General features: G+C 45.7%; 1 protein-coding gene across 2 annotated transcripts in view; it reads left to right on the plus strand.

Annotated features, from left to right (window-relative positions):
* Nucleotides 1-13,374, plus strand: part of Tomm34 (translocase of outer mitochondrial membrane 34) — a 17,467-nt gene extending 4,093 nt beyond the window's left edge. For both annotated transcript variants that reach the window (XM_005362944.2, XM_005362943.2), the window contains exons 2-7: nt 934-1,033; nt 2,153-2,305; nt 5,710-5,879; nt 8,430-8,577; nt 12,196-12,322; nt 12,504-13,374. In XM_005362944.2, coding sequence (XP_005363001.1) covers nt 934-1,033; nt 2,153-2,305; nt 5,710-5,879; nt 8,430-8,577; nt 12,196-12,322; nt 12,504-12,608 — 803 coding nt within the window. In that variant the 3' untranslated portion in view covers nt 12,609-13,374. The remainder of the gene's footprint in view (nt 1-933; nt 1,034-2,152; nt 2,306-5,709; nt 5,880-8,429; nt 8,578-12,195; nt 12,323-12,503) is intronic.
* The last annotated feature ends 1,148 nt before the right edge of the window (nt 13,375-14,522 follow it).

Here is a 14,522-nt window from a genome sequence, read left to right on the forward strand (position 1 = left end):
GAAGACGCATGGATAAAAAAAGGGAGTACAAACTTGGGGAGTGTGGAAGACGCATGGATAAAAAAAGGGAGTACAAACTTGGGGAGTGTGGAAGTGCAGCTGAGTCCAGGAGGTTGGGGACAGTGGGGGCTGATAACAGCAAAATACATTTAACAAAATTCTCAATAAAAAAATATTTTTAATGAAAATCGGAGGCTGTGTGGTGGCTCAGCAGGTAAAGGCACTTGCTGCTAAGTCTGATGTCTGAGTTCTGTTCCTCAGACCCACGTAGTGGAAGGAGAGAATTGATTCCTTCAGGTTGTCCTCTGACCTTCATATCCGTGCCTTGGGTGCACGTACACAAAAGTAAATTTTTAAAAGCTCAAGTGAGAGATTTGAGCCTCTGTGGCTGCTGAGAGTAAGCATTGGCTTTAGAGAAATGACTGATAATTGTCCCTTGTGGGTAGTTCACTTTGAGTTGCCAGTAGACTTGGTTGGCCCAGCCCTGTCACCACTTTTCTGGGAAAGTCTTGTCTGATTAACTAACTGCTCTCTAGCTTGCATTTCCCTCCAACTCTGGGTCACTCCCTCTTTCAGGCATTTATTATTGTCCTTTGCTTTCTATAATAAAGTTAGCCACACACCCAAGTAATTAGGCATTGCTTTCTCTGAGGCAAGAAGCAGCTGTTTCACGTTAGTCCTTATTTCTGGTACCAAGTCCAGTGCTTAATGGGGAATAAATAAGGTTCTTGTGAATGGCAGAATCTCGATTTCCCCACTGTCGGACAAGAATGGCAAATGTGCTATCCTTCCTGATAGAAGCCTTATTAGGCTACAGTACCTCTGCTGCCTTTCCCATAGCCTAGAGAGTTCCGGGTGTGAGGTGCATCCCTGTGTCCTCTGACATCTCCCTCCCAACTCATGATCTTGCTCTTCCTGCCTCCATCCGGGCAGGTTCTGCAGACCCCGAGGAAGAAAGCGTTCTGTACTCCAACCGTGCAGCGTGCTACTTGAAGGATGGGAACTGCACAGACTGCATCAAAGATTGCACTTCGTAAGTGGCCCAAGGAGGCTCTGGGATGCCTGAGGGTTTCCAAAGAGCAAGCCAGGTTTCTTCTTTGGAAAAATCCCACCATTTCTCTCTGTGACAGATCTTATAAAGTGTCATTAAATATCAGGCCATTTAGAATGACAGACCCTACTAGGTCCTTGTTGTCTTTGAGTTTTGGCTCGGTGCTTCTGAGAATGGTGTAGGATAGGGAGTTAGAGGTACGCATAAAGCCTCTGTGACATTGATGTGAGGTAAGATACAGTTACCAGGACTGACTTGTTCAGGTCTTTTCCTGGGATGATGTGGGAGGGAAGAATAAAAGGGGACAGGTGTTAACCAACCATCTAAAGAAGCAGAAGTGGTGGGGCACCTTTAATCCCAGTGTTCAGGAGGCAGAGGCAGGCAGATCTTTGTGAGAACAAGGCTAGCCTGTTCTATATGAGTTCCAGGCCAGCCAGGGCTACATAGTGAGACCCTATCTCAAAAGGAGGTGGTGGATGAGGGGCAAGAGAAAGAAAGAAGCAAAAATCTGTCAGTAACAGTTGTACAGGACATTGACAGTTTTCCTATCCCATTCGTTCATCATTGCTGAACTAGCTAGCATAAACTAGTCTGCTAACTGGGTTCATCTGGCTAATCCTAGATGTGATGCTGTTTTACATGCATGGGAGGAATAGGGAGAGAGGCACACTCATGGAGTCTGCTAGGTTTTTTCTCTTTCACAGGGTATTCACTCTGATGGTAAGTTTATCCTCCTTCCCAGAGCAGAATGAGTTGCCAAAGACTGGGATGATGAAGTGATTTGCCTGGGGTCCCATGGCTATTGGTAGTATAGTTACAGTGCAGACCACAGTGTGAAAACTGTGAGGCTTCTACTCTTCATTGGGCTGGGGATGGAGGGCGTGGAAATTGACACAGATACACATAACTTCCATTAATGGTTCTCTGTATTCTTTCCCTTTCCGTCTAAGTTGAGGATTCCCTACCTATCCTAGAAATGATGTCTTTCTGCCAGAAATTAAACTCATGCTGACTGCAGCATTTGACCCTGCCTGAATCAGTACACTGTTGGAGAACCCTGTTGGTCTAGCAGACAGGTGACATTTTTGCATTCTATTCTAGAGCGCTGGCCTTGGTTCCCTTCAGCATCAAACCCTTGCTGCGAAGAGCGTCTGCATATGAAGCCCTGGAGAAGTACACGCTGGCCTATGTCGACTATAAGACTGTGCTGCAGATTGATAACAGTGTGGCATCAGCCTTGGAAGGCATCAACAGGTAAGCCCAGTGTACTGTAGAACTTCTCCATAGAACATGGAACCAGCTCCCTTGATTGGCCTTGGGCTGCTTCAGTTGTTTTCTGAGTGTGGTCCCTTTGACTGTGCTTGAAAAACGTGTGTGTGTGTGTGTGTGTGTGTGTGTGTGTGTGTGTGTGTGTGTACATGTAGAGGCCATGGGTTGATGGGTGTCTCCCTTTATCACTCCCAACCATATTTTTTTGACAGCCTCTCATTGACAAAGCACATCAATTTGGCTAAACTAACTGGCCAAGCAACCTCCAGAGACCCTCCTGTCTGCCTCTCTGGGACTATTACAGACATACACTATCATGCTGATCTTTTTATTCAAGTGCTCAGTAGTCAGAATCAGGCCCTAATGCTTATGTCTCTTGTGCTCCATTTATTGAGAAAAGTCTTGTTTGTTTCTTTGTTTTGGAGACAGTCTCACTATGTAGCTCTGGCTGGCCTGGAACTCATTATGTAGACCAGGCTGGCCCCAGAGATTTGGAAAACTCTTTAATATTGTCGACAGTATATAAAGATAGTCTACTGTAGTATTTAGCAGATGTGTCCTTGCTGCTTTTGCGGGGGACCTGAGTTCAATTCCCAGCACCTACATTGGCCAGTTCACGACCTTCTATAATTCTAGTTCCAAAGTGACTGATGCATCCATGGCACTCGCTCCAGTGGACAGATTCATACAAATATACTTAGTTAAAAATAGTGAAGTCAGAGTTACTGAGATTGTTGTTTTTGTCTGCATGTGCACATTTATTCATGCACTAATATTTTTTGAGATTTTTTTTTTAAATGTAGGAAGCTCAGTGGAGATAGCAAAATTGAAAAGAGATTAAGACCCCACTTGTGTTTAGAGTGCTAACTCTAACTGGAGAGTAAGAGACACAGGAGCTAGACTGCTGCTGGATGGGATGTTGTAAGTGTGAAAGCATCTCTCTGGTCTCCTGAGCCATGACTAGTTTTTTTCTCCTAGATCCTTGTTTGTGTATTTGATCATGGTTCCCCTTCATGTGGGCTGCTAAAAAGCCCAGCCCCAGAGTAATAATCTAATGTGGTCTATGTTTGGCTTCTTGGTTGATTTTTGTCAATACCCAATTTTCTCTTTGAGTCTTTTGTCATTCATCAAACACTACCAGCTCTGTGCCAAACTTTGCACAGGGACCTGCTGCATGAGATGTAACTTTTTCCTTACATAGCTCTTGGCCTTGGCAGGAGTACTAGTCGTATTGCCCAGGCTCGGTGCAGTCAGTGCAGCGTTAAGTATGGGAGTGACCAGCACAGGCTGCTGCAGGAGATTCATGGCTGGGAAGGAGGAGACTATGCTTTTCACAGTGAAGTCACTAGTGAAGCTGAGAGAAGCACTTCAGTTCCAACAGTAGTGACGTCATTATGAAGGGAGACAGCAGTATAGCTGGGGTGGTGAGGGATGTCCAGGGGAGGAGTCACTTGGGAGATGTGATGCAGGTGGAAGAGAAAGGTGCTGCCCTGCCCAGGTGAGCTCCCTGAGAGAAGCAGGGATGGGGCCCAGAACTTACATAGAACAGTTGGCTCTGTGTGACAGGAGAGAAGTAGGGATGATTGAACACTATCTGAACTGCTCTTCCTGTTGCCGTGATAGGGTACCCTGACAAGCCTTGTAAAGGTCAAAGGCTTATTTTGGCCCACAGTTACAGGATCCATTCCATCATGGCAGCAGGAGCTTGATGCAACTGTCACATTGCACCTGCAGTTAAGAAGCAGGGGGTCTCGGTCCCTGCACCCACAGCTGTCTCTCTGGCCACAAAAAAAATGAAGAAGAAGCAGGTGGTCAATGCTGATTCTCAGCTGGCTTCTCCATTGTATGCAGTTTAGGACCCAAGCTCAGAGAGGGAGTGATCAGTTAACCTAATCAAGATAATCCCTCATAGACTTACCCAGACTCTTGTTCCTTTGCTGGTTCTAGATCTCATCAAGGTGACAATTAAGGGTGTGTTGCTTATCCAGTCGGTATGATAAGTAACCAGGCTAGCTCAAGAGTAACAGGAATACTTTAATGGTTAAAGAGGGGAAACTTACACTATAAGAATGGGAGTTCTGAAATCCGAGATAGGTCCAGCGGGCACCTGCACCCCCAGGTTTTTCTACCTGGGCTCTGGGTGGCCACACCCTGACTAAATGTGATTGGTTGAAACTATCAGTTGATAGTTTCCCCATCATGTTTGTTTGTTTGTTTGTTTTATGAGTATGAGCGTTTGCATGCCTGGTGCCCTCAGAGGTCAAAGGAGGATGTGGGATGTCCTGGAACTGGAATTACAGGTGGTTGTGAGCCACCATGTAGGTGCTGGAAACCAAACAAGTGTTCTTAACACAGAGAGTTATCTCTCTAACACCAACAATTAAGGTTAACCATCTCAAGCACCCAGGCAGGTGGTGGGTTTTTATTTGGTGTATAAGGAAGAATGCTTTGGAAAAAGTTAGGGAATAGGGTTGCAAAGAATTGGGATAGCTGAGCCAAACAGGAATCTGCTCCAAAGCCTAGTAAGAGGCTGTGAGTTTGTTGTAGTTTCAGTTTGTATGGTTTCATTCTTGTGACACAGGAACATGGCTGTAGGAGTTTTGTTCTCATGTAGGAAACACTGTCCTGGTGAGAGCCAGGGGATGTGCTAGGTGCCGAAAATCCATTTCCATTAACAACACGGACATCATGGACAAAGAACATTTTAAGTTGAAAATGAAATAAGCAGGAGTTAGCTAGATCTCCAGAGTAGGAAAGGGAAACGGAAGCAGAGGAAAGATGTGCATAATAAAGGTCAAGAGGGGGAGGCTTGTTTGCTTGCTTGTTTTTGCAGTGCTGAGGATCAAACCTAGCCTTGCATGTGCCTGGCAAACACCCGACCACTGAGCTAGCCGAGCACTGAGCTAGCCGAGGACCAGGAATGGAGAGGACAATAGGAATGGAGAGGAGGGAGAGAGCCAGAGCTCACCGGCCATGTTAGTCTGCAACATGGGAACCACTGACGATTTTTAATATTGCTGAATGGGCTAAGGTTGACACTTAAAATCTGAGCAGTAAGCAAATAAGTGTTTGCATGCTTTGTACTAGTTTCATTGATAAAATATGTGTGTATTTTTAATGGGATCCCTTCTTGGAGGTGGTGTATATATAAACTTTATCTTAACAAGTAGCAGGGGACATTAAAATTCACGTATGGCAGCCAGGCTAAGGGAAAGTGTCATGTGGTGTCAGATCTAAGAAGGAGTTGATGGGTAGTAGACTCTTCGTCTGCTAGAGCATGTGAGAAATACGATGGGGAATGGGGGAGTATGCCCTGCCTTGTGAAGGAGCCTCCATCCCTTGGGTGTGACCTGACCAGACACCACCAGTGACTCCGCCTCTTCTTCCAGAATCACTAGAGCTCTCATGGACTCACTTGGGCCTGAGTGGCGCCTGAAGCTGCCCCCTATTCCTGTGGTGCCTGTTTCAGCCCAGAAGAGATGGAATTCTTTGCCTTCGGAGAATCACAAAGAGACGGCTAAAAACAAATCCAAAGAAACTACAGCTACAAAGAGCAGAGGTGAGCTCTTTCTAAGGAGTTTAGAATCGCCTTCTAGAAATTGGCCTCATTTAGCTGTTAGGAAATAAATGAAGTGAAAAACATGATTAAAAGGTCCAGCTTCTTAGAGATTGTCTCCTTGACTGTACAGTGATGTCATCAGTGAAAGGCTTAAGTAATACAAGATATGTAAACCTAGCCTGGCACACAGGTGCACATGCTAGCTCTCATTCTCTAGCAGTACTTGGAGTGTGTTGCTTAGAATGTTTTTGATTACAAGAACAGGAACTTCCAACATGGCAAAATAATGAAAAAAATGTATTGGCTCAGAATTATATGTGTCATTCCAAACCTCATCCTACTTTTACCTACCCCACAACTCACTAGTTCTTCTGTTTGTTTTTTCAGCTCACTACTTAAAAGATACTTTATTCTATGTACTTAGCTTTTATTTTCCGAGTGTCCTGGTGTAATTAATTGGTCACCGACTCCTGTGACCAGGAAATGAAGTTTTGTAACTGTCTCAGCCCCTCTCCTTTGGAGCATCCTTATAACTAGAAAGTGCTGCCTCCCTGAGAGCACTTGTCCTGGGTGACCCTGGAGAAGGGTGAATAAGCAGACAGACAGAGCTGGGCAACCGCTGCAGGAGATTGTCTGCTGGGAAGCTCTCACTAATGGTCCAGGAGAACTGTCCCGGGCCAGCAAGCATGAGTCAAGACAGGAGTACAGAAGGGACAGGGATAGGGCTCTTTTATCAATAAGTCAGTCTCCGGTAGTGGAAGAGGGCACTCATGACTCTTCTCTGCAGGAAGCTCCCTGTACAGCATGTGAGATCCAGGTAGTTGCTTTCCACTTTGAGGAGATTGTAGAATGCTAATGAACTAGATGGCCTCAAGGTACCTGACTGTATTTGTTCCTCTAGATCACTGAACCATGTGTTCTAGGCCCTGTGCTAAGCAGTGGAGCACGAGACAACTTGACCGTTAGGGGAGCTCCTGGCCTAGTGAGAAACTGAGTTATAGTGATGATGCTTTATGATACATGGAGGAAAAGCAGGTGCCATGGAATTGTTAGTGTTTGGGAAGTTTAAATCAAGAAGTCAAGGTTCACACTGGGGCAGGTGATAAAAGTGATATCTTGAGCTGGAGTTTAAAGGATGAGGTCATTAGGGAAGATAATTGGGGGCAGAGGCAATGGAAGGAACTAGAGAAGGGAAATGCATAAATAAACATGGCTGCGGGGTGTGGGGAGAATATTTCAGAGCCCAAGTGAAACTGAGTCTGCATGCATCCAACCCTACAGAATGTTTGCCACAGAATGTTTGGTAATAGCAGAACAAAACTAGAAATAACCCAGGTCTCCACAAACAGGGGGCAAATCCTTCCTGGAATTTTGGGAGTGAAAATGTATCAACTACAGGTCCGTGTATTAACACAGACAAATCTCAGGAATAGGATGTTGAGGGGGAAACAACCAAGCCATAAATGACTATAGAAATACTTGCTTCCTTATGTGAAGCTCCATGGCGAGTGGGTTATAGGTGATTTGTATCCATAGATGTAGTTTATATTGATTGGGATGGTTAGCTTATGGGAGGGGGAAGCACAGAATCAGAATAGTTTCTTTCAAGAGTGGATGGGCTAAGGAGAATCCACCGGGCTTTGGATCCTAGTAATAACTCCTAAGCAGGGGATGTGTTGGGGCACTAATCTTATTCCCACAACTTTGCCCTGGTTGTAAATATTGACTGTTTACCATGATTTTTTGTTTTTGTTTTTGTTTTTGTTTTGTTTTGTTTTTCGAGACAGGGTTTCTCTGGCTTTGGAGCCTGTCCTGGAACTGGCTCTGTAGACCAGGCTGGTCTCGAACTCACAGAGATCCGCCTGCTTCTGCTTCCCGAGTGCTGGGATTAAAGGCGTGCGCCACCACCGCCTGGCTTACCATGATGGTTTTTAAAGATTAAATGTGATGCTGTGGAATGAGACTGGGACAATTAATTAGAGCCACACAACGAAGGACCTTACAACACTGTAGTGTGAGCAGCGTGGATTTCTCCTTGTTCTCTGTTCTCTCCCCTTAAGGGCTGGAGCAGAGCTGCGTGTGGCAGGTGAAAGTGGATACTCACAGCAAAGCAGGACAAGCCCTCTTCAGCCCCTTTCTGAAACCTAGAAGGCACAGCCTTCCTTTCCTGGATGCCTCTATTAAGTTTGTAGGCTGTTGTCCACTTCTCGGTATTAGTGTCACAGCTGATCCTGACATAGCCCTTCACACTGGGGAGGAAACTGAGGTACTGAAGTTAAGTGGGTCATGCAGAACATTCCAGCTACCCTGTGGCAGTGCTATGAGTAAACCTGGCCTGCTTTTTATCTTGTATATGATATGCATGTGTGTGTTTGTAAGTCTCCATCTTCTAATGAAAACCTTTAATTGACTAGAAGCCCTAATTAGAGGACCGAGTAGTCAGAAAGAATGGTTTGCAGCCGCCCAGGCAGTCCCTGGCTTAAAACAGATGATGCCAATCTCATCTGAGCCCCTGATCTATGGTTTTTTCCTCTCTGAATTTGTGTCTAGTGCCTTCTGCTGGGGATATGGAGAGAGCCAAAGTTCTGAAGGAAGAAGGCAATGAGCTTGTAAAGAAGGGCAACCATAAGAAAGCTATTGAGAAGTACAGTGAAAGCCTCTTGTTTAGTAGCCTGGAATCTGCCACGTACAGCAACAGGTATCTTCTGCGCAGCTGCTGGCCTCGGGGATTCTCCAAAGGCTTTTCTGAAGGCTGGGGTGTGGCTCACTGGGGGAGTGCTGGCCTCTGGTGGGCTCCAGGAATTGGGATGAAGCTCAGAGGATACTTGGACTCCTGATTGTGGAGGCTTTGAATCTTTTCAGGTAGCCGTGTGCATTCCCACCTCCTTCAGTACTAAGCAAAGAATTGACAGTGGCACCGATAAAGGGGTGGAGATTAAAGAGATGCTCAACTGTCGTCTTCATTATCTGTCCTAGCCCTCATCCCAGAATCTTAAGCTTTCATTGTCAACACAGCTCCCTTGCCTGCTCTCTGCCCATGGCTGCTCTTACCCACCTATTTCTGTCCCTTCTGGCCTAGAGCCCAGCAAGTGGAGTAACTAATTGTCTGGCTAGAATAGGAAGAAAGGGTACGATCTGACTGAGTGCAGACCCTTGTGCCTGTAGCAGGCTCTGCATTAGGAACTGCTATTGGGGAGCAGTGAGAGTGAAAGCCCAGGAGCCAAAGCACCTCTCCCCCTTTATGTGGGACTCGCTGCTCTATACTGGTGCTCAGTGGTATAGGTGGCAGAGACGGCACACGCCTGTACACACACACACACTGTTGAGTGGGACTTAACTGTTCTACACTGATGCTCAGCGGTGTAGGTGGCAGACAGGTATTACTGGTTTTTAAAGTTGAGAAAATCAAGGCACTGTCTAAGCTCTGACAGCCTTTACATGGTGGTGCAGAAGTGGAATCTGGCCTCAGTGAAACCCACTGGTTGTATTGTCAGAGGCTAGATATAATCAGCAAGAGGCCATGTCTCATCCACACGTTTATTATCGATACCCATACGCATTCATTATGGAACATCTTTGGGGTATGGCTTGAGATAGGGTTTCTCTGTGTAACACCCTTAACTGTCCTGGAACTCACTCTGTAGACCAGGCTGGCCTCAAAAATCACAGAGATCCTTCTGCCTCTGCCTCCTGAGCGCCGGGATTAGAGGTGTGCACCACCACCGCCTGGCCAGTGTAGAACATCTTTAATCTGGGAGCTGAAGAGCTGGCCGAGGTAAAGAGCATGGTTCCTAGCGTCATATTGAACAATTCACAACTACCTATAACTTCCATTGCCTGGGCACCTGCCCACACATGGTGCAAATAAACACATGCAGACACAAAGACAATAAATCTTTTCCAAAAATCTTTGATCAGATAGAACTTCCTTGTTCCTTAGGAAACTTTTAAGATAAAACGTGTTTCCAGGCAGTGAGATGACCTAGCAGGTAGAGGTGCTTGTCACACAAGTCTCCAAGTTTTGCTCCCCAGAGCCCACATGTAATAAAGGTGAAAAGAGAAAACTGACTCCACATGTACATCATAGCATACACACCCACGTGCACATATCATGTACACAGACTATATTTTTTAGTTGAAGAAAATTTAAGAATCATGTTTCACACTATAGCAGGGTGCTTTGATGCACCTACTGAAACACTTGTGCAGAGGCCGAGGCAGCGTACTGAAATTAGCTAGTGCTTCTTCAGTGAACCATGGAAACCCTGTTCACAGGAGATGGCTTAAGAAATTCAGTAGATTTAGCTCACTCATGTTTGGTTTTGCTTCTTAAGAGTTGAAAAGAGAACTTTTATTTTAAATTTGGATCAAATTTGGGCCTGTGACTTTCTGAGCTGATTGAACCAGGGTACTTCCTGTGTTAGGCTAACTTGTAAAGGAAGCTTATGACCCACTTGCTCCATGTTTGTGACGTCAGCTCCCTCCTTTCTCTAAGCTCCTTGGCCTTGATGCTCCAAGATACCCATTAGCTCATTCTTCTAAACAAATACTGTCTTTTTACCATGGCTTGGAAGAATGTTGTTTACATACTGTGCTTTAAGCAAATGTATCTGGCTCCACTTTCCTTCGTTTATAATATGCTCATTTAATAAGTGGTCTTTCCCCTTGGGTGGGAGTACAGTGCCAGGCATCATACTGAGGGCCTCATGCATGCAAGGCCAGCACTCTGCCACTGACCTGTACTCCAGCCTGGTTAGATTTTTGTTTTGTGTTTGTATTTTAGCTGTGATGATTCCAGAATTTATCAGGAAAAAATAAAAACATGAACATTTGGTTTAAGTGTAGGGAGAAGAGGTATTCATTTAATAAATAAGGTTGGGTTGGCTATGTGGGGGTTAAATACAAATTCTTCTCTGTTTTTAAATAAAGTTTTAGAAGAACACAAGTCAAATGTAAAAACAAAACAATTGTGGGAGAACCTTACAGCGCAGAAGGAAAACCCCACAGAAGTAGTAAGGATAAATTGGGTAGCTTTGGTTTTATTTGAAAACGCCTTATAGAAAGATGCTCAGCTTTTCATGTTTATAGCAACCAACACAACATCCTGGGTGTTGTGCCCAGCAGGACCAGGAAAAAAGTAACTAAAATACCATTTTCTTCCATCTTCACAGAAATTAAAATTTGAGGCCCAGGTTTGTTACAGTTATAGGAAAAGAGATTCTTGGTAACTTCTTCAGAGTGCCTGGTAATAGCAGAATTTGAACTACGGGTGTTTCTTGATCTAGCAGCCTCCTCCCCAAGGGAGTTTACTGCGACATTCTATACTTAACATGTTGGAAACAGTGAAAATACTTGCAGAGAGGTATTAGGTAAAACAAATGATGCCCTATCCAACTAGTGAGTGCTCTGTGGCCACTGAATCAGTGGTGAGGGGCCAAGGTGACGGCTTCCTTCTAGTGATTGTCTTTGAAGAAAGGACCAGGCTTGGATGATGAGAAATCACAGTGGGTATTTTCCACATTTTATTGTGAGACATTTCAAAGTATGGGAAGTTGGAAACATGTAAGTACCTTAAACAAGCTTTTAAATTCTCTAGTTTATACACAGTGCTGGGGACCCTATCCAGTGCTGACCTGTACTCTGTCCCTGGTCCAATCCATCTTACTGTTGATTATTCCAAAGTGATTGCTTACATCTGTGCGCTCCACCCCTGAAACGCCAGCGTGTGCACAGTTAATTAGGATTAATATTCATGCACTTGTTTTTCTCTATTGAGGGAAGTGCTTTGGAGATTTTCCTTAAAGTCCCTGATGCTGGGTGGTGAACGGCAGAAGTGGGCAAGGCCAGGCTCAGGGTTCCTTCAGACCCACTGGTCTGAGCTCCAGCTCTGCCCCTCACTAGTAGGTCTTGGACAAGTCCCTTGACTCCTAAGCCGGTGATGAAGCTTCTCATAGCCTTTGCATCTGCAGAAAAGGCTAGGGAGCTGGAGAAATGGCTCATCAGTTAAGAGCACTGGCTGCTCTTCCCGGGGACCAGGTTTCAGTTCTCAGCTTCCTCATGGTGGCTCACAGCCACCTGTAACTCTAACTCCAGGTGATCCAACACCTTCTGTCCTCCCTAGGCACCAGCACACATGTGGCAGTCATGCACACATAAGCCTCCATCTTGGGAGGTAAGGCTAAGACTTGAGAGGATTGAGGTGGAAAGCAACAGCACAGAATGGGTGCTTAGCGAATCAGGTCATCCCCAGTTGCCTCCATCTTGCATGTGGGGATCCACAAGTGACTGAACTTCTGCAATGGTCTTTCCACATCAGAGCGCTCTGCCATCTGGTCCTGAAACAGTACAAGGAGGCAGTAAAGGACTGCACAGAAGCCCTCAAGCTGGACGGGAAGAATGTGAAGGCCTTTTACAGACGGGCTCAAGCCTACAAGGCCCTGAAGGTAAAGGATCCCTGCCCAGAGGCCCAGCCTTAACTGTAGAGATGTATGCTGGTGCTGGCACTTGCTGTGTTCTGTCTCCCGGGCCCTGCCTTGACTCCAATCTAGTGTTGGAAACATTCTCCTGCTTCTCCAGCTGTTCCCACCTCCTTGGTCCCTTCCCAACTTCTTTTCTCTCTCCTAGGACTATAAATCCAGCCTTGCAGATATTAGCAGCCTCCTACAAATTGAACCCAGGAATGGCCCTGCACAGAAGTTACGGCAGGAAGTCAACCAGAACATGAACTAAAACCCCAAGAGGGCAACAGGAACCCTCTACCTGACCTTCCCAGAGAAGCTAGGGGCTTCCCCTGCATCTGTCCCCAAAACCCAGCATGCCCCTAAGGGAGTGAAAAAGCAACCCCACTTTGGCCCCTTGGAGAGGTAGCAGCCTTCCACCTGAGAAGCTTCGCTTGTTCAAATTAAGTCCATTTACAGACAAGCACAGGACATTTTTTTTTTTCAGAAAGGTCCCCATTGGAGCTAAAGTGTGAAGCTACAGCCCTGGGCTCATCCCCTTGCTTCTGCCTGGTCCTTGTCAACAAAGTACTTGGCGATTGTCATGACCCAGATGTGCCGCAGACCGATTGTTGCCCTTGTGGTGTCCCAAGACAGCACACCTCTTCAGTTAATCTGAACTGGGAGGGTAGTGTTGACAGGCTAAAGTGCTGGCTTACCTACACCCGAAGCGGCCTGTTGAGCTGGTTCTCCAAGGCTGCCATTTCCCCAAGGGTACAGCTGCTATCTGCACCCTGTCCTTGGCACAGTGTCCTGTGTTGAGCCCCAGTGCCTTTAGTCAGGCCCTTTGTGGGAAGGCAGAGCCTGACCCTTGGAGGCTCTGTGCTGTTGCCTTCTGTATGGAGCTACCTATGGAGTCTGAGCAGGAACTGACCTTTCCCCCAACAGCAGCCCCTCAGGCTTCTTTGTTGTTATTGTTGTTGTTAATATGTTGAAGTTAATTGAACTGATTTTATTGAACTGTGTGTTGCTGTTGCATTAAAAGATTTTCTTCTGTACAATCGGCTTTTGCACGTTTGTCTTCTCAGCCTTACACTAGAAACTCAGTAGTAATAAAAATTGTGCTATGTTGACTGTAGCACAAAATAGAAAATAAAAACAAGCTACATCTTACATGTACCTTTCCTATTGCTGAATTTCAACCCTTTAAAAGACATGTTAATTTAAATATATTTTCACTTATTTCCTTAATAATATAGAATGGTCTATGAAAAAAACAGCCACTGGTTTTTGGACATTCATCTGTTTACAAAGCAAATTTTTGGAACAGCCCAGACATTGTGTATAGTTCAAGGGAAACAGGGTAACAAGATCGGTCCCTGCTCTCAGGGCAGTGGCCCTGTGAGAAGATGGTTAATCAGATAGCTGCCTGAGTATAAAGCTGCACCTGACTTAGGCATCGTGGAGCTGTTAAGCATTCAACTATTGTCTTGCCTGCCTCTAATGACGAGGTAAAGGTCCACTGGTAAGTACAGCATGAACTGAGATCAGAAGAAAAAGCTAAGCGCTGAAGATATAGCTCAGTGATAGAGCATTTGCCTAGCATGCACAAGGCCCAGGGTTCAAGACCCTGCACCATAAAAAGTAAAGGGGGAAGCTACCCGCTGTGGAAATTAGTATAGAGGTCCCTCAGAGAGTTCTGAGGATATGTGTAGAACCTGTCTCGAGGGCTGGAGAGATGGCTCAGAGGTTAAGAGCACTGATTGCTCTTCCTGAGGTCCTGAGTTCAATTCCTAGCAACCACATGGTGGCTCACAACCATCTGTAATGAGATCTGGTGCCCTCTTCTGGTGAATAGGCATACATGTAGATCGAACACTGTATACATAATAAGTAAAAATCTGAAAAAAGTGAGACAATGGGGATGTTCTATCGGGAACTCACCAAGGCCAGCTGGCCTGGGTCTGAAAAAGCATGGGATAAAACCGGACTAGCTGAACATAGCGGACAATGAGGAATACTGAGAACTCAAGAACAATGGCAGTGGGTTTTTGATCCTACTGCATGTACTGGCTTTGGGGGAGCCTTGGCAGTTTGGATGCTCACCTTACTAGACCTGGATAGAGGTGGGCGATCCTTGGGCTTCCCACAGGTCAGGGAACTCTGATTGCTCTTTGAGCTGATGAGGGAGGGGGACTTAATCAGG

The sequence above is a fragment of the Microtus ochrogaster genome, linkage group LG8 (genome assembly GCF_000317375.1).
Source record: "Microtus ochrogaster isolate Prairie Vole_2 linkage group LG8, MicOch1.0, whole genome shotgun sequence".
Taxonomy (NCBI): Eukaryota; Metazoa; Chordata; class Mammalia; order Rodentia; family Cricetidae; genus Microtus; species Microtus ochrogaster.